The 22,301-nt window shown below is 30.5% G+C and overlaps 1 protein-coding gene and 1 long non-coding RNA gene across 10 annotated transcripts; one reads left to right on the top strand and one right to left on the bottom strand.

The window, feature by feature from the left end:
- The first annotated feature begins 928 nt into the window (after positions 1–928).
- On the top strand, positions 929–14,215 carry LOC117232696 (transient receptor potential cation channel trpm). Of its 9 annotated transcripts, XM_033492234.1 has the most exons (22): positions 929–1,340; positions 2,266–2,428; positions 3,159–3,266; positions 3,438–3,520; positions 4,158–4,214; positions 5,154–5,340; positions 5,416–5,629; positions 6,019–6,178; positions 6,253–6,389; positions 6,460–6,616; positions 6,698–6,860; positions 6,959–7,267; positions 7,552–8,098; positions 8,188–8,399; positions 8,471–8,638; positions 9,538–9,597; positions 9,691–9,738; positions 10,818–11,027; positions 11,099–11,447; positions 11,536–11,681; positions 11,814–12,404; positions 12,490–14,214. In XM_033492234.1, exons 3-22 carry the CDS (start codon positions 3,186–3,188, stop codon positions 13,774–13,776), a joined length of 5,166 nt encoding a protein of 1,721 aa, XP_033348125.1. In that variant the 5' UTR covers positions 929–1,340; positions 2,266–2,428; positions 3,159–3,185; the 3' UTR covers positions 13,777–14,214. The 9 variants fall into 9 exon arrangements, with proteins under 9 accessions (XP_033348125.1, XP_033348128.1, XP_033348126.1 ...); XM_033492237.1 differs by lacking the exon at positions 4,158–4,214; XM_033492235.1 differs by lacking the exon at positions 3,159–3,266.
- A 5,029-nt stretch (positions 14,216–19,244) lies between these two features.
- LOC117232697 lies at positions 19,245–20,462 on the bottom strand. Its single transcript, XR_004493172.1, has 2 exons — positions 20,264–20,462; positions 19,245–20,158 (listed from the first exon to the last, which is right to left on the bottom strand). It is a non-coding gene; the product is annotated as an uncharacterized LOC117232697 (long non-coding RNA).
- Between the last annotated feature and the right edge of the window lie 1,839 nt (positions 20,463–22,301).

The raw sequence follows: 22,301 nt of genomic DNA on the forward strand, positions 1-22,301 counted from the left end.
ATAATCTCAAATTTAATTTGAAAGCCAATAACAGACAAAGTAATATGTACGAAAAAAAATGATCGACGTTCATTTAACGTATAATTTACGATGTCAATAATTTACACATTTCTTAAACAGAAAAAATGATCACTTGTTTTTGAGTCTAATTTTAATGCTACATTTTTCAAGCTAGTTTTGATCTAATCTTTATCGTTTGTAACATGCATCTATCCAGTTTCAATTTTACGTCAGTTATTTTTTTCAAATATTGAACCTTTCTGTAAATGCGTAGTTAGTTAAATATTACATAAGTATTGTAATCGCAAAATTGGAGTTTTAAAATACTTATCGAAAATAGTAACATTATCACAAATAAATAATCGCACAGTAAAATATCGACAGTAGTATACATGTATCAACAATATTCGAATAGTGAAACGAAAAATTTGCATATTTGATGAAATTCAATCGTGACAATTGCTACAGTTTCATGTATCATCACTTTTAGTTTTGTGTGATATTCTGGTGCTTTCAATTAGAAAAGTTTGATTTACGCGAATGGAATATGTTTTGATTAACATTGTTACAATTTTTAAATTGTTATGCCACAGTAATTTTTCTTTTAATTTTCAAGACTTTTAGTTATGGAAAATGTAATCAAATTTGAGATAATTCAAATTCTTTGTAGAAATAATAGCGTTGTACAAGAAATCAAGAAAAAAAAAGTATTAAAAGTCAATAATTTTAATTATCAAATTAAATTCGCTATGATTCCAATTTTCATAATATTTTTAAAATTAAGCTTCGAATTATAATTATAATATTATAAATATATAATTATATAAATATAATATTATAAACATATTAAAAAATTCAGGAAGAAAATGCATTACTGGCTCTGAGCAAACCCAGACCGCGACGGCCATGCGAGTGTTAACCTTGTTCTTGGCCTACTTTGTCAGTAACGATGCAGGGGAGCAAGCTCGATATTTCCAAGGGATGATACGCGAATTATAGAACGAATTCTCTCCACAAAACGTTTTATCACGTTGCTCTCCATTATATTCTATTAACGCTTCTCTTTAAATTCCAAAACATATAACGTACAAGATTAAATAATGAAACGTCCCGTAACGTAAAAAGAAAGATGCAAACACCGTGCGTAAATATCGAAATAGTGCAGTTAGTTTGTGTGACGTAAGATAAAAAAACAGTGCAAAAGAAGTTTATGAATTGCAAGAAGTGCTGTAAAATAAATTTATTAAAAAATACATTCAACCCTGATTTCCCTACATGTGCGATGTTTTACACACGATGAATACGATTACTTGAAAAAATTTCATTCGTATACATTTAAGGTGCGTATAAATCAATGTTATTATCTTCTATTTAATATTAAATAATTATGACATTTTCCATACGATGTAGATTATGTTTTAATAGTTGTATTATTTTTCATTAAAATTTGAAATACTCATAAAAGTATTTGATATTATGGTCATGCTTAGAAGTATATGAGGTTAAGTTATAAGCACATGACAAATTGTGAATTTTCCCGCCGATTTTAAACTGTCATGATTACAATACTCATCTGAATATTATTTAATTGATTCCAATTAATTGGTTGATGATTTCTATTTAATTGATTATTTCAAGTGTGAATAATGGTAGAAAATATATAATGTTATACAACGAATTAAAATCGATTTAGTAGTAATCTTGTTCTATTGTTAATTATCTAGCACGTTAAAGAACAAATTTGTTAGAAATTATGTATATTCAATATTAAAAACCTTTATTTATTTTATTATTATTAATTCTTACAAATAATGAAAATATTTGTGTAATTTTCTGGTATGAGTTAGATTTACAAAAAGTTAAATGAAAGTTACTGGAAACAAATTTAGCATTTGGTGAAGGTTAAAGAGATTTTCTATTTCATTTAAATAATTTCTATAATGTATAATTTATTAAAAAATTCTATAAATTATTTTAAAAAGAACTACTCCAGGAATTTTTTAATTTTAGGACAAGTTAATTTTTATAAATTAGGACTAATGAAACTAGGTAGTTGTTAGCAAAATGCATTGAATCATATGAAATTGTTTTGATTAAGTAATATGATGTTTTAAAGTAATCTTAACTGTATCGTTAAAGTTTTATTTGAAGAAAAGGATATTTCATATCCTGAATGAATCTAATAAATTGTGTGTGTTATAATATCATAATTAACATTGTTATCAACATACATTTACATTTAAATGATTTCTTAATTTTTTTCAGATAAATCTAATTTAATTGTATCAGTTAAGTATCTACTGCTAGCTACTAATCATAATCACTACTTTTGAACTGCAAGTTTGTTTTACTAAGCTTCAAATATACATTGATATTGTTGATGCAGTTCTATGTAGATATGATAGACAAAACCAAAAGTTGTCGTATGGTGAGTATAATACAATACTTTTAACATAAAATGCATTATATCTCTATAACATTACCTCAACAATATTACTCATTTTTATAGCCAAAATATCATTTCAGAAAATGTACTTATTGCCTTTTCTCTTACCATTAATTACCTAATGATTCATAGCTTTATTATTGATATAAATATCAAATAATGAATATTAAAATGCAATGAATTGAATTGGGTTAAACAAAATTGTATAGGTATATATTATTTATAGAATTATTTTATCATATAATAAAATTTTAAGAGTATATAATTTATTTGTTTATAATGAGTGAAATAAATGAACTTCAATTGCCACGAAAATATGTTGCATTATGTGTAATTCAGGTTTTGTATTGAAAGTACATATTCAAAGAGAAATTTAAGATTTCTTTTTCTTATCTATATCATTTATCTTATCTCTATTGCATGCAAGTTTTATTGGTTTCCTTTAAGTCAAACTTGTTTTATTAACTACTCTATATTTTCCTAAGGAAAAAACGCAGAAATATTATATTATTCATTGTTATATATAATTTCTATTTGTATTATTTATAATTACTAATGATTTAATTTATAACAGTGTAATATTTGAAATTCCTGTAAAGAATAATTATTTTAAATACAAGAGTCAGAAATGTGTAATAAGTTTATTATGTGTTAGTTTATCATTATTTTTCTTGTTCTGTACTTAGTTTTGTTTGATTTTTTTTTTTTTTAGTTAGTGTATTGCTTAATATTAAGGTGAATGCATATACGTATCAAGATGGCAATGGGAAGTATTATTTGTGGAGCCAACACTCCTAAAATGAAGAGAAAAAAGGCAAAGGTATCTCATGTTTTCATTTACTCTACTTTATTTAAGAAAAGATATTTTAGTCAAACATCACATTTTATTTTACCATTTAACACTGTAAATATTACATTATAAATTTTGTAAATATATATATATGTGTATATCATTTTGTAATGATAAATGAATAATTCAAATATATTTTAGGTAACTGAACGCAGTTGGATAGAGGCAACTTTTCAAAAAAGAGAATGCTCAAAATTTATTCCAAGTGCTGACGATGAACACAAGTATGTAATGTTCATTACTTTTTTATTTTTTACTTAGATATTCTTACAGAATACATTTGCATATCCCACATTATGATCAATGAGTGTTTATAACGTTAAAAACGTGCAAAAATATTTATTAAAAATTATTTTAACTTTAAACATATTTTTATGGAATACATCAAATAAATTTTTTTTCAATATATATCATTCTTGACATCATCATCATGCATTTATTGAACTTCTATGTTTATTTATTTACTTATTCTTTTGTTAAACATACTTATTGAGCATTGATAAATGGCTATATATACATATTTTGAATACATATTTCTTTAAAAGGACAATATTTTTGCAGAGGCAATATAAACAGCATAATTACATTAACAATGATGATTGTATGCTATAATTATTAATTTTAACGTTATATTATAAAATATTGCTTTTCAATGCTGATTTTTAAATATGCCTTCCATTTTTATGATCCTTACAATTATTAGTATTTTTTTACAATTGTTTATATACATACATTATTTATATACATTTACAAATATTTATTATAAAAAACTTATTTCTGAATTTTCTAGGTCACTACTAACATAATTGTTTATGTTCATTTTCCTTTCATTTACTTTTTTTTCTTTCATTCCATTTATAGGTTTATGCAAGTAAAGGGAGATAAGAATGCAGAGTATGATGTGATCACCACTTCCAGGTGAGAGTTCATTGTGGGTTTTGTCAAGATTGAGAACTTTGTGTTCTTTATCAAAAAAAGAAAAAAAGAAGGATAGGTGACTTAACAAAGATATTTAATATTGCTTCTGCAAATATATATCAAAATTATATTCCAAAATAGTATTATATGTATTTCCCTAATATGTAAGCTAAATAATATTTCTCCTTTAAAGAGAAAATAATAATTTATATACTATTTTCCACATCTTTGAGTAGTCATTAATAAAGTACTGTTACATTACATGCATTCTATACAGTTCTCAGCAATAATGGTTTGTACTAAAAGAGCTGTTAGACTCTAAGTTTTTGTAGCATACATAAAATCTGCACCAAAATTGCATTATATAATCATTGAATTGCTTCTTTTTGAGAAACCTCACTGATAAAATTTTATTTTAAATTTTCTTTTTGTTTACTGCTTTTCATAAAACATCTCATTTTCTCTTAGAGTTCATATCCATTACATCATGCAGCCAAGTAATCAAATCGTATATTTATACAAATATTATTATGGTAATATTATAATTCATAGTATTTGGACAATAATTACATTAAGGAAACCTGTTATGAAAATAATCGTCATAAAATCTATTGTCTGTAAAATCAGTATTGTCAGTAGCTAATAGTTATTCTGATACCATGTACATTTATAAGTTTCCTTAATGAGCAAACTATGTTCGTGAGATATAGAAATATATTTTGTACAGTCATAAGCAATCCTTTTATATTGACAAAAAAAAAAAAAAAACGATTAGTTGTAAAATGGTACAATTATATGCAATAGTTTTCTATAGCATTCTGCTTTATATTATGAAGAAAATTATCACATGCTTCTATTCTATTTAAAGAGTATTTGTACCCAGTTACATCTAGCCTCTTCCTCTCAGTAAAAATATTAATAAATGATTGATTATTATAGATGTTGTTGTGGATATTCTTATACTCATCACTGCAGAGCTGGTATAGATGTTCAAAGTTACACTCCTAGTAATACCAAAGAAGAAGATCGAGAACAATGGTCTCCTGGAAAAAATACACGTCCATTTCCTACTGATGCATATGGTACCATTGAATTTCAAGGTGGACCTCATCCAACTAAAGCTCAAGTAAATAAATGAAAAATATGTACATATTAAAATATATAATATATTTCTTTTTTTATATTAATATTGAATTTTAAGTATGTGAGACTTGCTTATGACACAAGGCCAGAACCAATAGTACAATTGTTGTGTCGAGAATGGAATCTGGGATTACCTAAGTTACTAATAACTGTGCATGGTGGTCGATCTAATTTCGAACTGCAGCCAACTTTGAAAAAAGTTCTAAGGAAAGGTTTGCTGAAGGCTGCAAAGACAACTGGTGCATGGATATTCACAGGTGGAACTAATACAGGTAGATTGAAATAAATGTAATTAGGCTAATTATCTTTATTGGAATAACTGTATAAATTCTATTATAAATGGAGACCAAAAATAACAGTTACGTCTAAAGTTTTTGAAAAATGTCATTGAAAAGAAGATTTAAATAGAAGGCAGTAATCATTAAATGTTACAGAAATTTTAAAATTCTTTCATTTACAATGATTATTCATAACTAAAATCATCTAAACTAAGCTATTGGGTTGGCAACTAAGTGATTGCAGATTTTATCAATACCACCTGATGACAAATCCGCAATCACTTAGTTGTCAAACCAATATTAATTTTTAGACTGCAACTTTTTAAATTTTGATTCTAGCTATTATGATCCCTGATTATAAACATTACATTTCAATTTCGTAGGTGTAACAAGACAAGTAGGAGATGCCCTGCTATTAGAACGATCTCAAAGACAAGGTCGGGTTGTAAGTATTGGCATAGCACCATGGGGAATTTTAGACAAAAGTCATGAACTTGTAGGCCGTGGAGGTGAAGTACCTTATGAATGTCTTTCCTCTCCGTGGTAAGATATAATTTCTATGGTTAATGTACTATTTGTTATAAATATCTATTTTCATACTTATTACAACTGTTTAGGTCTAAATATGCAGTTTTAAACAATCGTCATGCATATTTTTTATTGGTGGATAACGGTACCGGTGGTCGATATGGTGCAGAAATTGTGCTGCGTAGAAGATTGGAAAAATATATTTCTAATCTAAAATTACAGCCATGTAAGTATTGACATTTAGATGTATATCGTTTAAATAATCTTTGTAACATGAAATGAAAAATTTATTGCAGACACACACAGCAGTATTCCTGTTGTGGCATTGGTAATTGAAGGAGGAACAAATACGATTCGATCAGTTTTAGAGTATGTTACAGACGTTCCTCCTGTTCCTGTAGTAGTTTGCGATGGATCAGGTCGTGCAGCTGATCTCATCGCTTTTATGCATAAGTAAGAACGTCATGACCAACTAGCTATACATATTTCTTAATATAATTATATTTTGACAATGATAGTAAATAAAAAATTTAGATACGCGTCTGAAGGAGATGGAGAGAATGGAGAGAATGAGGGACCATTAGAAAGTATGAGAGGACATCTTTTAGATACTATCAAACGCACTTTCAAAGTATCCTCTGAACAGGCATCACAACTGTACTCTGAACTTTTGCAATGTACCCGTAAGAAACATTTGGTTGGTACACTAGTCATTTTATATAGATAAATTATTCATATAAATAAATGGGTTAATTATTTGTGCATTATATAATCATTAAAATTAAATTTCTACAGATAACAGTATTTAGAATAAGTCAAGAGCGGCCACAGGAACTTGACCAAACGATTCTGACAGCTCTGTTCAAGTCCAAGCAATTATCCCCTGCTGAGCAGCTATCATTATCTTTAATTTGGAATAGAGTGGACATAGCGCGTTGTGAAATATTTGTGTATGGTCAAAATTGGCCATCAGGTGCTCTAGAACAGGCAATGATGCAAGCTTTGCAACACGATCGAATTGACTTCGTGAAACTTCTCTTAGAAAATGGAGTCTCTATGCGTAAATTCTTGTCTATACCTCGCCTTGAGGAATTGTACAATACCGTAAGTTCTTTGCTTTTATTATATAACATATCTCAGGATCTATCAGCCAAATTCTGTGTATGTGTGTGTGTATCAATATTTTCTATAAGTATAATCAAGCAAAAGATGTTAAAGTTAAGCTTTAAATGACCTACATTTATATTTTAATATAGCATTTATATAAAATTTTTTCCTTGGCTATAACTATAGAATACAATGACAAAGTTTGGCTGTTTCATAGGACATCCTGCATTTAAAATTATTACATAATGAGCATGCTCTTTTTATTTATATCGATTATCTAGAAAGAAGGCCCTTCGAACACACTGGGCTACATTCTCCGCGACGTTCGACCAAATATTCCACGGGGCTACATGTACACACTGCACGATATCGGCCTCGTAATAAATAAATTAATGGGTGGCGCGTATCGGTCGCAGTACACACGCAGAAGATTCCGTATGATCTATACCAAAGTGATGAAGAGATCTGGGGCACATCCTCAACATATGCATCGAAATAGCTGCGTCCTGGGTAGCACTAGTCGCTACTATTCGGGATCTGGTAGTAAACAAGATAGCTTAACAATGAGTTTGCTCGCTGAAACTTTACCAGCTAATCGAGACACGCCGCTTTTTGATTATCCTTTCAATGAGTTGCTTATATGGGCTGTGTTAACTAAACGACAGCAAATGGCACTATTAATGTGGCAACACGGGGAAGAAGCTTTAGCAAAAGCACTCGTTGCTCTTAAATTGTATAAAGCTATGGCGCACGAAGCTGCTGAGGATGATCTTGAAACGGAAGTTTATGACGAATTGCGGAGTTATGGAAAAGAATTTGAAAATATTGGTACTAATAATATAATATATTTGCAATACAATATTTATCATAATATTTTCTTTTTTTATTATTTTTGTACAATATAATTTTTTGTATAGCTTTGGAATTGTTAGATTATTGTTATCGTCAAGATGACGATCAAACGAAACAGCTATTAACTTCTGAACTTCAAAATTGGTCTGGTCAAACATGTCTTTCATTGGCTGTCACGGCTAATCATCGACCACTTTTAGCACACCCTTGTAGCCAAATTATTTTAGCTGATTTATGGATGGGAGGTCTTCGTACGAGAAAGAATACGAATTTAAAGGTGATTGAATTGGATGTAATGTAAAGAATATATTTTTCATATTTTATAATATTGTTTTAATTTGTTGTTAGGTTGTACTTGGGTTAGTTTGTCCATTTTATATAATGTGTTTGGAATTTAAAAGTCGCGAGGAATTGCAACTGATGCCACAAACTCAGGAAGAACATTTGATCTCTCTCGAAGATGAGAAAGAAGATAGTGATTCAGAGCATGGTATATCAACAGGTCCAGATGTTGAGGTAATAAATGTTCTTTTTTAATAATATTTTGATATAAAAGTATTAACTAATTATGTAATAGTTATTGGCAGCTAAAAAAGACTAAGGTTTATGAAAATTTAATGTTGATTAATTTTTATGGTCATTATGAACCTATTTTATGAATAAAATAAATTATTATAAAAATGTAGAATATTTGGTAATAATTAATACAGCTTATCATTGCATTTATAAGAGTTCATCATTACACATTTCACGCTGCAATTATTATTTCTGAACATAGTGGCAATCACTGCTTTATTATTTTGGATAACGTTTTCAAATTTCGTCCATTCATTATACAAGTTATCGAAAGTATTGTCATTTGTAAATAACAAATTTTCACGATAATAAATTCAATGCAAAATGTAGTCACTTTTAATAATTATTTAGAACATAGTTTATTTTCGAGATAACTTTCAGTAACACAGTTGGTACATGTGGTTGCTGGCTTTGAACAGTTATTTGAACCATTATATAGAAGCGTATACGCATATGTCTATTTACGTTATATATAATGAAAAAAGAAACGTTTTACAACTCTTTTATATCTATATTAAATCTATATTTAAATATTTCACACAAAGCATAAAATACTATTAACAGATCATAATTATATTTAAACTGTGCCTTTTATATTCTTAATTCTTATTTCTCTGTACATGTAGGCAGATAAGATGTATGAAATATAATTATAGTATATAATTTTATTTCATTTATTATTGAGATATGTATACTTAAGTATATATTGTTTGGAAAGGTATTGTATGTCTAGTAATTGCTCAGTATTGTATGGTATAGTGTATCGATCGCTATTAGAGGTATTGAAATGTTTTTGTGACTCATAGACTATGTGGGTATGCGTATGAATTGTTTTTTAGAAACGTCAGCGCAGGAGCCTGAGCGTACGCAACAAATCCAGCAGCCAACAAGGCGCTAAGGTATATCTATAATGACCTGAAATGCAATGATTCTATGACCAATAAGTTTACACTTTCCGGTGCACTTTTCAACTATCTTTCTTATGTTATTAGTTATCATCAAGGAAAACTTCTATTTATTCAGTATCGGAATCCGTACCGGTGAGGATGATAACTAACGCTTCTATTCTAAAGCAAATCGTGTTGTACTGTTATAAATACTTAACAAAAAAATCGTCCATCTTGATGTCGAATATAAAAACAATACCGCTAAAATATCGGTATAGTTTTCATAAAAAATTAACAATAATAACACAAGCTACTTGATATATGTTTATATATGTATGTCAGCTTTAGATTTCTGAAATGTGTCATCACGACATACCGATGTTTTTCATTTAGCGGTTAAAAAATCTCTAACCATTACCAGTCGTATGTTTTTGATAATTTATTCTTACTAATTTATTGTTTAATGTACCAAAATACAACCTTGTATTTCAAACATTCTATTTATGAAGTTATTTCTAATTGAGTCATGGAGAAACAAAAATATTGTTTGGTGATGTAACTACTTTAAATTTTCACTTCCCTCGTGTTACCCATATGCACTAACAATTTATGTTCTATACAACCATAATTTTTAACACTATTTGCACTCTATTCTATCGTTCTTTATCTTCTATTGTAGCTATTAAATAAGTTCACTGTTTTTTACACCTTTCTTATTTATTTTTATTTTTATTTTCTCTGTTTATTAAAATATTTTTGTACTGGATTAGTTCTTTATTACAATACTTGCTATGAATCTCTATATTGAAATACAATACCGCAAGTAATTGCTCCCTTTCACAAAATATATTACAAGTTCACCATGCTTGTACGCTTGAAATGTACATTTCATTCATAATTCCACATGATCATATAGTTTAATTATATAATAGTAAATAATTACGTATTTGTACAGAAATGAATGTATGTCATCTATATACTCCTACCTTTCATAATATTCTAGAATGCCAGAAAGAACTTTTTCGTTTAGTATGTGCTTTTTACATGCTATGTACCATTCTATCCAATTGATTTCTTTGATTATTTTGTTAGCAACATCCAGACTGTAAATGGTTTCTGAGAATGATCAAGAATTAATAAAGACAACAGATTCTTATCTATGTGTTAATGTCCTGTACAATCTATCTTAATGCTTGTATACATTGTTCTGAAATTCCGGTTTCTTCATGTAGGCTTTAATCAGCAACGAACACACTACTGTCATCAAGGAGACAATTGTACAAGAGAATGGTAAAGTACTGACAGATAACGATGATGGAATTCATCGTACATATGGTATAAACTCTGACTACTATGACATCAAGAACAGCAGGCCATTGAGATTGAGGAAAAAATTGTATGAATTTTATACAGCTCCCATCACAAAATTTTGGGCTAATGCTGTAAGTTTTATACATGAAATAATTAAGTTTCTAATATATTACATGCTAAACTTATTCTTTTTATTTTATAGATAGCATACATTATTTTCTTGGTTCTCTTCTCATACTCCATTCTCATACATATGGATGATCGTCCATCATTAGCAGAGATTTATGCCATTGCATATATTTGTACATTAGGATGTGAAAAAGTACGAGAAATAGCAACATCCGAACCAGCTACTCTTTCACATAAATTTAGTGTTTGGGCATGGAATATGTGGAATCCTTGTGATGCAGCTGCTATTATTTTTTTTCAAATTGGTTTAGCTTTACGCTTAAGACACTCAACTCTCGATATTGGTCGTGTCATCTATTGCGTTGATTCCATTTATTGGTACTTAAGGATATTGAACATTCTTGGTGTAAATAAGTACTTTGGTATGTCACGCAAGTTAAATGGAAAGTTAGCAAAAATATGAAGTATGAATGCATAGATAATAAATAAATTTTATATTATTGTTCTTAGGTCCTTTAGTTACAATGATGGGAAAAATGGTAAAAAATATGACATACTTTGTGGTACTTTTAATAGTGGTATTAATGAGTTTTGGAGTCACTCGACAGGCAATTTTGAACCCTAATGCTGAACCGAAATTGAGGATTATTCGTGATGTATGTACTTTCTACAAATATTTACTTTCTATTTCAGTTTATTATTATTACATATTAGTTTGTTATTATTATTTCATATTCTATATTCTATTCTATTCTGTTCTATAAAGAATATATATTTTTATTTTATAGATTTTTATGGAACCATATTTTATGTTATATGGAGAGGTGTATGCCGACAACATAGATCCAGATTGCGGAGACGAACCAGGAATGATTCCATGTTTACCAGGCCGGTGGATCACACCTACTGTAATGTCCATTTATCTTTTAATTGCAAACATATTGTTAATAAATCTTTTGATTGCCGTATTCAATAATATTTTCAATGAAGTAAACGCGGTGGCGCACCAAGTTTGGATGTTCCAACGTTTTACTGTTGTTATGGAGTATGAACAGAAACCTGTTTTACCTCCTCCGCTCATTGTAGTTTGTCATATATATCTGGTGGTGAAATATTTGCTGCGATATGTAACACAAGGGAAAGCAAACACTGGTGAAACCTACGACAATGGACTGAAGTTGTTCTTAGAGGCAGACGACATGGAGCGCCTCTACGATTTTGAAGAGGATTGCGTTGAAGGATACTTCCGCGAGCAAGAGTTGAAACTGCAAATGTCTACAGAGGAACGTGTTAAAATTACCACAGAAAGGGTGGAGAATATGCATTCGAAGATCGAAGATATTGACAAGAAAGAAAATACTCAAAATGCATCTCTTCAAGTAATTATACTGTACCATTAATGTTTTACTGATATTAATAAATTTACTGTCAGATATTATAATAGAACTTTCGATATTATTATAGGCAGTGGAGTTTCGTATGCGCAAATTGGAAGAATTAAATGAACAGATTTTGGCACACCTAGGAGTTATCCACCGATTCATGGCTATTCACATGCCCAACATGGAGGGCTTATCTAGTTTTGATATAGACGGTCGCCAGCGTAGGGTATCAGAACGCTCAGAAGTTCTGTCAGAAACAGATTCTCATACCCAACTACCAGCCATTGCGATTAAACGTAAGAGATTGGTCCGATCGATGACTGATGGCACTTTCCTTAACCTAGGCCCATCAATAGATGATGATGTGCTGAAACATTCAGAAACTGCTATATCCCGTGAGAACCTCAGTAGGAACGAGTCTTCTATAAGTGGAGATGGACACACTGTTCAAGATGACATAAAGACAATCACAAGCCAGGAAACTGAAGCGAGCAAAGTAGATGGTGAAGGAGAGATCCTAAAGAAGGATTCGCATTCTGACAGCAGAGAGCTAAGCAGAGAGCCAAGCAGAGAACCAAGTGGAGAGCCAAGTAGCAAAGAACCAAGTACGGAACCAAGTAGGCAAACGAGTAGAGAATTAAGTAGGGAAACAAGCAGAGAAGCTACAAGCAAAGAACCGAGCAGAGAAGCCAGCAGCGAAGCGCCAGCTTCGGAACCTATTCCTAGGCAAGATTCTACAGAACGACCTATTAGACAAAATAGTAGAACACGTTCAGAGTCAGATGATGTAACGATTTTTCCACCATCGAACATATCAAGAGGAGTAACGTGGGCTGAGCCACGTGTTGCAGTCATTCCATCGTCTTCAACAAGTAGTACGCAGAGGTCTATCCTATTAGCCATGCATGCCGAATATACAAGCATAACGGATGAGCTGGAGAGCTACTGTGGCCTTCTAAGTCCACCTCGAACACCGCCAATTTCTCCACCACCTTCGAGAGCTAGAAACTTATCAGAAATGTCTAACCCTGAGATGGCTTGGCAAATTGAGAATGAACATCTACGTGATGCTGAGGAGTGCGATTACCAACAGATGGAAGATTTAATACAGAGGAGGTACATCGCAGATGACGAGGAGCCTTTGCATACTGATGAAGCTACCTTCTTCATATCGAACGAACACAGGCATCAACTTCGAAGAGCTTCTGCCATCGATGAAGAGTCTCGAAGGCCTCCACCTACAATTTGCGTGACCAGGGAGATCGAGCAAACGCTTTCAAGGCCACCGATCCGGGACTCAGAAAGCTCAGATCCTAATGACAAGAATCTGAGTACGGTACCTGCTCCAGCGTCAGAGACCATGTGCTAAATATCAGTGCACTCGCCTCGAGGTAAACTAACCTCAATATATTTTATGAATCATTTAGGAATTGAGGTAATTTATCCTCAATACACTTTCCAAATTGATCTGACTCAATGAGACAATGCAAGTCAAGGTTACTGTGAAATATGTATTTTCAGTTGGTATTATTTTTCTAACTGTTTTTACATTAAGATATAGAGAATCAAATGAAACAGTATTTTTAAACAAAGAATGTTTTAAAATTGTATACTTGATATTTTATCGTAGCAAATAATTATAACTAAATGGAATGCATTTTTCTAATTGTTTACTTATAGTGCAATGTATTGTTGAGCTCAGATCTGAAGATCTTTTCTTATAATATTTTAGCTGCAATTTTTGTAATTTTTTTTGCGTAATTTCTTTTCATAGTTTAATCATTTTTAGCCGTAAAGTACTTAGTATATTATATATACATAATAAATATGCACATGAATACGTACATATAAATATTGAAGTTTTTAGCTCGTATTTATGCTTGCTCATATTAAAATTAATTCGAGTATTCAAGTGCTACATATTAGAACTAGCAATTTTTAATCTACTTTAATCCATTTGCTTTTTAAGTAATCATTAAATATATTATATACAATTTTTTGATCATTTATTCGTATAACACATTTGTATGCTCGAAATGCTAAGAAATCCACGTATTTGATATATATGTTTATGGTAATTTATTTAACAATCAATTTTATAAGGCTTTCAATGCTAATAAACAATAGAAATTACGATTTGTATGTACATTTAATCTAAATAGTTGTTGACATGTTTCTTGCAAATATACAACTAGCAAAATTTAATCAATTACTATAATTAAATTATTCAACAGTTAATGCTGAATTAACTTTTTTTTGGAATAATATTTTTGATTTTGTAGAAAGTGCTAAATGCATATATGCAGTTGCTACTGTTAATAATATTAATTACGATATTTATGTGCATAATAATTTAAGACATACTTAACGTCAGAATATATACAGTAATTGAATCAATTTATCATAACACACGGCAGTTACTTCGAGTATTCGAGAAAGATAATTCCTTCAGATAATTAGTGTACTTTAATAACGACGATTTAGGTACTTGAACTTCTTTAATATTAATAATAATTGAAATATTCAAACTAGATAATTAAATAATCATGTAGTTTGAATATTTAGATGTCAGAATATTTTTTAAATATTAACTTTCAAATACGACACACGTTCGTAATTGTACTATTCGTTGTACACTTCTTTGAATATTCCAATTGCAATAGTATTAACATTTATAACCCTCGAACAACGGATGACTGGGTCACATATATTTTTTTTAGTGTCTATTTGTGGCATTATTATACACACATTCTTATATTAATATGAGCATTTATAATTATATTTTTGTTTTTTAATTTTGTTCGAAGCTGTAAAATCATAAAAGTATCAAAAGGTGATGAAAATTATACCTTTTTTCCATAACAAAAAATTATGGTTATTGCATATAAAACTATTAAAATTAAATTAGGATCCTGTTGCACAATAATTTACCAGTTACTGATATTAGTGAATTAACAAGTTACAACAATTTCTCAACAAATAGAGCGATCAAATAGTTTTTAATTTATGTAAAAAAATTGTCTAATTCTATATTAGGGAATTTATTGATATTAGTAAATTGTAACTTGTAAGACTTCACTAATAATATCAGTTGGATTGTGCAAGAAGTACCTGATAATGAAAATTAGAAAATCAAATCTTGTCATTGAAAATACGTTTCTTCGTTTCGTTGATGAGTCTTAGATGGTACAATCATAGTTGGTTGAGGGTTAAAATTCATTAAATTAATTTCTTCTTGACGTATAAAACGGTTCAATATATATATACGTGCCTACTTCAATGGGACTTCTAACGACTTTTTTAAACAAGAATATGTTCCGTGGAAGGTTGCGTTGCCGCCATTTCTGTAAATCAGGTATAATGTACTATACAAATGTTATTCAAGTTCCTTCCATTTTCTATGTCATGTATTTTTCAATTTTTTATGCGCACATACACACAATTCGTTTGTTATCGCATATTATAGTAATACGAAAGGAGTCGTTATCGAAAACATTAATCTCCTCCCGTCCTTTATCTTAGTCGATGCAATTAATTTCGATTTCTTCGGTTTTCTCGTTCTCCCGAAAGAATTCTACTTCTAAGTAAATACGAGAAACCCGTATACACGATGTTCTGAAAAAAGTGTCGTATAAAATACTTACTAGACTGAGGATGCTTATGCGATTTTAGATTTTTGTAAACATAACTAAAGAAAGTGGAATATAAATAGAAATTTGTTTCATGTACTAAATATTATAATAAATACTCTACTTTGTACATTTTATGCGTTCTATAGATTTTGCATTTTTACATTTCTAAAAAATGCATAAGTATCCGGAGTCTAATAATTACAAATTACCAAAATAACGTAGAAGAGCGAAATAGAATTTTCATTAAAGAACGAAAGAATTTTCGAGTGAAGAATATTATATTTTTATTTTTAATACCATGAAGATATAAAAAAAATATCTGATGAACTTATGTATAACTATGCAGTGACCTTTGAACAATTTAATGTCTAGAAAAGATTAAAGTTGAAGATCGATATATTTGTAACTAATTATTTATAAACCATGTTTGTAATTTATACGACCAATCGATCAAAAATCATTGCGCGTGGACTTGTTTCATGCGGTATCATTGGCAACGAATATATAAAGTGACCTTGAGAAATTAAATCAAATAGATTTCTTCTTTTACATTTCATGGTATTCTGAGATAAAAGTATATTATTCTATTTGGACAACGTAAGAGAAAAAGTGATAAAAAATAATTATTTTAGACGACACTTATTTTGATACACTCTGTATATACACGTAAATATTATACATATGTCGACATAACGAAATCAAACGTTATTTTAACAATGATAAACTGTAAAAAAATCAATAATGCAGTTTCACCTAGTTTTCACAATTAATCTTTTTTTTTTCTTTTTTTCTTTAAGAGAAAACATTTTGCATTTTTTTACTAACATTACTTTAGAATATCATTAGTATCGACGAGAATATCGTTAGAATAAAGAATGAAAGAAAAGAATTATCTGTTGTAAATATATTGGGAGAGAAAAAAATTCGATGCCAATTTGTGTTCAGGGATTCAGTGAAAAAATTAGGTGAAACTCGATTATCGACATTTTCGAAGTACATACATACACACATGTATAGTGGTGCTGATACATTATTTAATGAACACCAGAATCAACATTTTTCAAGGTCGTGTTTGTAAGACCAGAATGTACAACTAGAACATACACCGAAAGGGATCGAAAACCGGCGTGTGCTTAATCAAATATTAGATACTTACAATTAGTATAAAAATAAATCCTATACAGTACTGCCTTATAACGAGTTAGTTGAAATTAAATCTGGCCAGTTAGCAAAGGAGAGTTTATTCCAGGAATTTTATTCTTTGGCTAAGAGAAATGGATAGAATGATATAATAACATTCAATATTTAGATTGATTTCAGAGTTTGTAGATAGTTTATATAAAAGTGATAACGACAGTCAGTTACCAAGACGTACCACTTTGACCGGTTAAAATGGCAGTACTGTAAGTTACAGATCTATAGAAAAAACTGTACTGGCTTTAGATGCGATTTCGTTTCGATAAACCACTATCCGAGATATTATTTCGGATCCGATAACGAGATCGACTTTTAATGTAAATAATTTCCCCAAAATTTCCCCAATCACATGTAAATGTGTAATATTCAGCTTTATTATCTTTTAGACACGTGCGAATTGCGAAACTAAAGCAAGTCGAATCGTTTAACTGTAGTGCTTAACAAAAATATTACAGTTACATATAGCCTATTATTGTGGAGGTGTTTTTTCCTTAATTACCGTACTACGAGAAATGATCTTTTCGTAAAAACAAAGTTTGTTCGTATGGAGCTCTGTTGCTCCGTTCTCGAGAAAATCGAGGTTGAATATTCGTTAAGTACGCGTGCACTTAACTAGCCCCAATCTCCTTAGTTTATCAGATCTAGCTAACTACCGCTACTTTTATTTATGTTTATAAATAGTATTAGTCGAGGTCTGATATAATTATAAACAATGTAATTAGTATCTTTGACTAGTCTATTGACTTGTCTATTTTAATTGTTTACGAATTTCTAGAAGCGTCGCACTTCGTACCGCATATAGATTCTTGCTCGGCGTATTAAAGAAGCGTGAACCGATGATAATGTGTTAATTATTTTACGCCATATGAAAATATTTTACATATAAATTATTTTCATTGCAGAAGAGGAAACTCTAAGGTTCGGTATAGATGAACGGTTTGCGAGAACGTCAGCGGCGTGACACTCTGTTGCTGCGTTTTAGAATAGCATAGATTTATATGAAGTAGTTTACACGGGAACGCAAAACGTGGCGGCAAATTAACGCAAAAATTGGACGCATAAACGTAGTAGGAAATTACCACGGCGGTTACGCTATCGCAAATCGCTCGTCTGCCTAAATGGGCGGCTCGTACCGATCTATATACGTTCACAATTTTCGCATAGCTGCGTATGATAAATGTACTATAAACGCGAGATGTTATGAAATGATTCGCACGTGTCTATCATCATTACTGCCGAAAAGTTTTTATGAATTTTTTGAATGTACATTTAGGGCCTTATCACGCACTACCTGCTGCGTCGAACACAAAATTTACGGACCATTTAAAACCAAGAAAAAGAAACAACAAAAGTAAAAAAAAAGTAATATGAATAAACAAAGCGAACCATATCACGCGGATAATTACGTTCCCAAGAACGAAAGCCAATCCGTGTTAGTATGTACGGTATGCAGATGATAAGCGAAAATTCGTTTGATATTTATCATCTAACGTAAAAGTAACAAAAAAAAAAAAAAAAGACATAAACGATAAACAAACGAATATGCCTAATTGTATAAAAATTGTGTATAGTTCGTAAACATTTTAAGATGAGAACAGAGCGAGAGTACGAGGCAAATTTAAGACTGTATCACAAGGAAATAGTATGTTTACTTATTTTATTCTAGAATCAGTAAATAGACGAGCGTGCGATGAATTGTTAATACAAATCCGACATAAGTAGCGATGCAATGTCTGTATTCAGAAATGTTAGATGTATTGTTAAATTCGAGGTATTTTTTGGAAAAATATGATCTTTGATTGAAAAATCGAATTTAACGATACGATCACGCTAACTAATTTTAATTAAAAGTAATAGATTTGTATCTATTTATACCTCGAATTCATGTTACTTTTATTATACTGGTAGAACGATGGAGCTTAACCTTAGAATTAAAAGATTAACCTCCATAAAAACTATCTATTTCCGCATAATAATAACATTTTTCGTTATTGATAGTATTATTATTGTTGTATATGTTAAATTATTGATTCAGACAAGAATTAACCAATTGAGTTTTTCGACATTGCCCAAAGAATCAAAGTGACATCCGCGAAAAGGAAAGATTTGTGAAATAAAACGAGAAGGTGCTATCGTGTAAATCGAGCCTTACGTAATTGGAATTAAGCAACGAACACGCTTGCGATTTATCGTCGATAAACGTATTGTATAGTATTTCCATAAGAAGCTTCGTTACAGGTATAATCATTCGATAAATACCGAATCGCTCAAAAAATGCTTTCGAAGACATCTCTTCCCTTCCATTCTATCTTCCGTAGTAGACTATTTCAAGCTAACATTAGTTCTGCTATCAAATTGTTTCTCGACAGCTTTTAAGATTTTATCAATAAGAAATCGATACGATCAATGAATCGAATAGCGGAAGAAATAAAGTGAGGATGGATTGGTGCTTTGTTAATTATGCAGTTTAAAGTTTCTAAACTGCATAATTTATACAGTCATTATCTAAATATCTTAAACACGAAGTTCATTTTGTTTTGCTCCCCATTTAAGACGGGATGTTCTAGGTGTGCTTAATGCGCGCATCTGCGCCAAGAGCAGTCAAATTCGAATCACATGATAAATCAGATACTGCGAAAACAAAAGCATACTTTTTCATTGTAAAGGTACAAATGTGCCCGACGGATGCCGGCTGCGATATCGCAGCGAGATAGCGTTGCTTGTGTGACTTGGGTTTAAGACTGCTTTTGACACAGGACACGTACGTACATTGGACGCACAAAGGAATTCTCGCCTTTAAGCGGTGCTGTGTGTTAATACAAAAAACGCGTCCGTGGCAGTCCGTGTACAAATAAAAAGTTTAGTGTCGGTTCCCAGGAACAAAATGACAAAAATGACGCGTTTAACGCGTTAATGGAAGACCTGAAATGAGTTGTAATTTTGAATAGTACAAAATTAACGAAAGTAAATGTAAGTTTGTGACGAGTGTGAAAAAAAGTAAAAGTTGAATGGCTTTTCCTTACGCACCGTTATCGAATAAATTTTGGACACCTCGCTATATTTCCTTTAATTAATAGTTTATCCAGCATCTAAATCGCCGTGCTTTAGATTGTGATATCCATTAGGTTTTACCTGTAAGTTCATATGGTACAAAATCAAGTTTGCTCAACATATCTTATGCATCATACGTAGGACATGTGCAAGTTGACTTGTGCTTTAAATCAATTTTTTTCCTTTCATGCTAGAGATAAAATAAAGAATACATGGAAGCATGGGAATTATTTTAATCTTATTTGTTTCATTTCCTTTAACATCCTAAATTCGATTTGTAGTTTGATGAAAATTTTAATAAAGCTGCCTTTGTATTTTTATTTCATGTTATGAAAATACAAATTGCTCACACATGTCCGTCAAAATTACGTGATTAACGCAGAAAGCACATTATATCGTGTTCGTAAGTAAATGCGTGATATTTCATTGTCACAGTATATATTATTCTTTTGTGCACTACTCAAAACAATTACAAATCATTCAATAAACTCATTATGTCGTTGATACATACGCATGCTCAAAATCTCTTTAACTGGTTAACCCATATAAGCAATAAAATCAAAATATTAGTCAAAATATCCTATCGAGAAAGTGATCAATAAGTAGAATATATGTAGTATATTATTAATCAACGAAAGAATATATATACATACACATTTATTGTAAAATATAAAAGATATAACTATATGTATGTAATCAATATATACTTATTTTTTCTTGGATGCATTATATGTACCTTTATGAAATTTGAATGCAATAATTTCCTCATTTACAAAGTTCTAACCTTACGTAATTGTTTTGAGTAGTGTGTCTATTTCATTAAAAAGAAGAATAAGTCTCACCGCCTATAAAAGGATTAACATGTTTCGTGCACGAACACAAAACTCGAAAACGAGATTTGAAAAATGGAAAAACGTTTGATGTAAAGAATATAATATTTTTAGGATAGTTGATATATCGTTCAACGATGTTCCTCCGCTTCGTTACCTTTGTACGATATTAATGATAACGATTTCGTATAAATATGTACAGACAAAGACGATTAAAGGTAATGAACACGCAAAATAAAATACCACACAGAGACAGACGATCGGAAATGCCCTACTGCGTTTTATGTTCAATCGAGAACTGTATCATTTTGTGTTTTTAATCCTTGAGAGAGGCAAATGAATGGATTATTGGAATGTTGTGTAAAGCGAAACAATAATCAGACAATAAAAAACAATCACCTGTGAAGGGAAACGTCGTGTTACAAATTTGAAGATTTTGCTCATCTTCATTGATCTGAATCAAAAAAATAAAAAACAAAAAGAAACCTTCAAACTTCTTGCGTCTTCTTGCGATATGTCGTCCCTTTGAAGTTATCTTGTTAATTCGGTCAATGTTCATAAAGACGGATTCTCACCGACGAACACTACACGAACACTGTCAATCACTTGTAATTACAAAATTATAAATGATTCAAACTATATCATATTTGATCTTATTTTAATTAGACAAATGTTATGAATAAGGCGTGAATTTGTTAAGTCGTTGCTCTAGTTCTTATTTACAGCTAAAAGTTTTATTTAGACTTTATATTTCATGTAGTTTTATATAATCGTATAGAGTTAGAATTTAAGAGAACTGAATATTTGTTATTTGCTAAGTAGAATTTTCATCATATTCTCATGAATTTGTATTCTTTATACCGATGAGACATATGTGCATTAGCTAATTACGTTCTTTAGAAAAATGGGGTTAGGACAGTTAAGAACTAGGACAACGAAGTGTTTACAAGAAGATTGCGTAATGGTTATGAAATATCTGGGAACGATATTCGTGAGATGTTAGCCGGTGTGGATGTCACTTTCAACTTCTCACCGCGAACACAGGATTTCTATTTCCACATTTTTCGACTTCAAGTTCGAGTTTGTATTTTCTCTTGATATGCAAAGAGTCCCATATTGTTCGCGAACGCTGGTGGAGACGCACTTTAACGCGATCGTTTTCCTGTAATGCTGTTACAATCACT

This window comes from Bombus vosnesenskii, unplaced genomic scaffold (assembly GCF_011952255.1).
Source record: "Bombus vosnesenskii isolate JDL3184/JDL3185 unplaced genomic scaffold, Bvos_JDL3184-5_v1.1 scf7180000013293, whole genome shotgun sequence".
Classification (NCBI taxonomy): domain Eukaryota; kingdom Metazoa; phylum Arthropoda; class Insecta; order Hymenoptera; family Apidae; genus Bombus; species Bombus vosnesenskii.

What these genes read in the sequence shown, in the direction of transcription:
- LOC117232696 (XM_033492234.1), top strand. Translation starts at nt 3,186, where the DNA reads ATGCATATACGTATCAAGATGGCAATGGGAAGTATTATTTGTGGAGCC. An exon ending in GATGTGATCACCACTTCCAG is followed by an intron (nt 4,215 to 5,153) that starts GTGAGAGTTCAT and finishes TGATTATTATAG; the next exon opens with ATGTTGTTGTGGATATTCTT. An exon ending in CAACAGGTCCAGATGTTGAG is followed by an intron (nt 8,639 to 9,537) that starts GTAATAAATGTT and finishes ATTGTTTTTTAG; the next exon opens with AAACGTCAGCGCAGGAGCCT.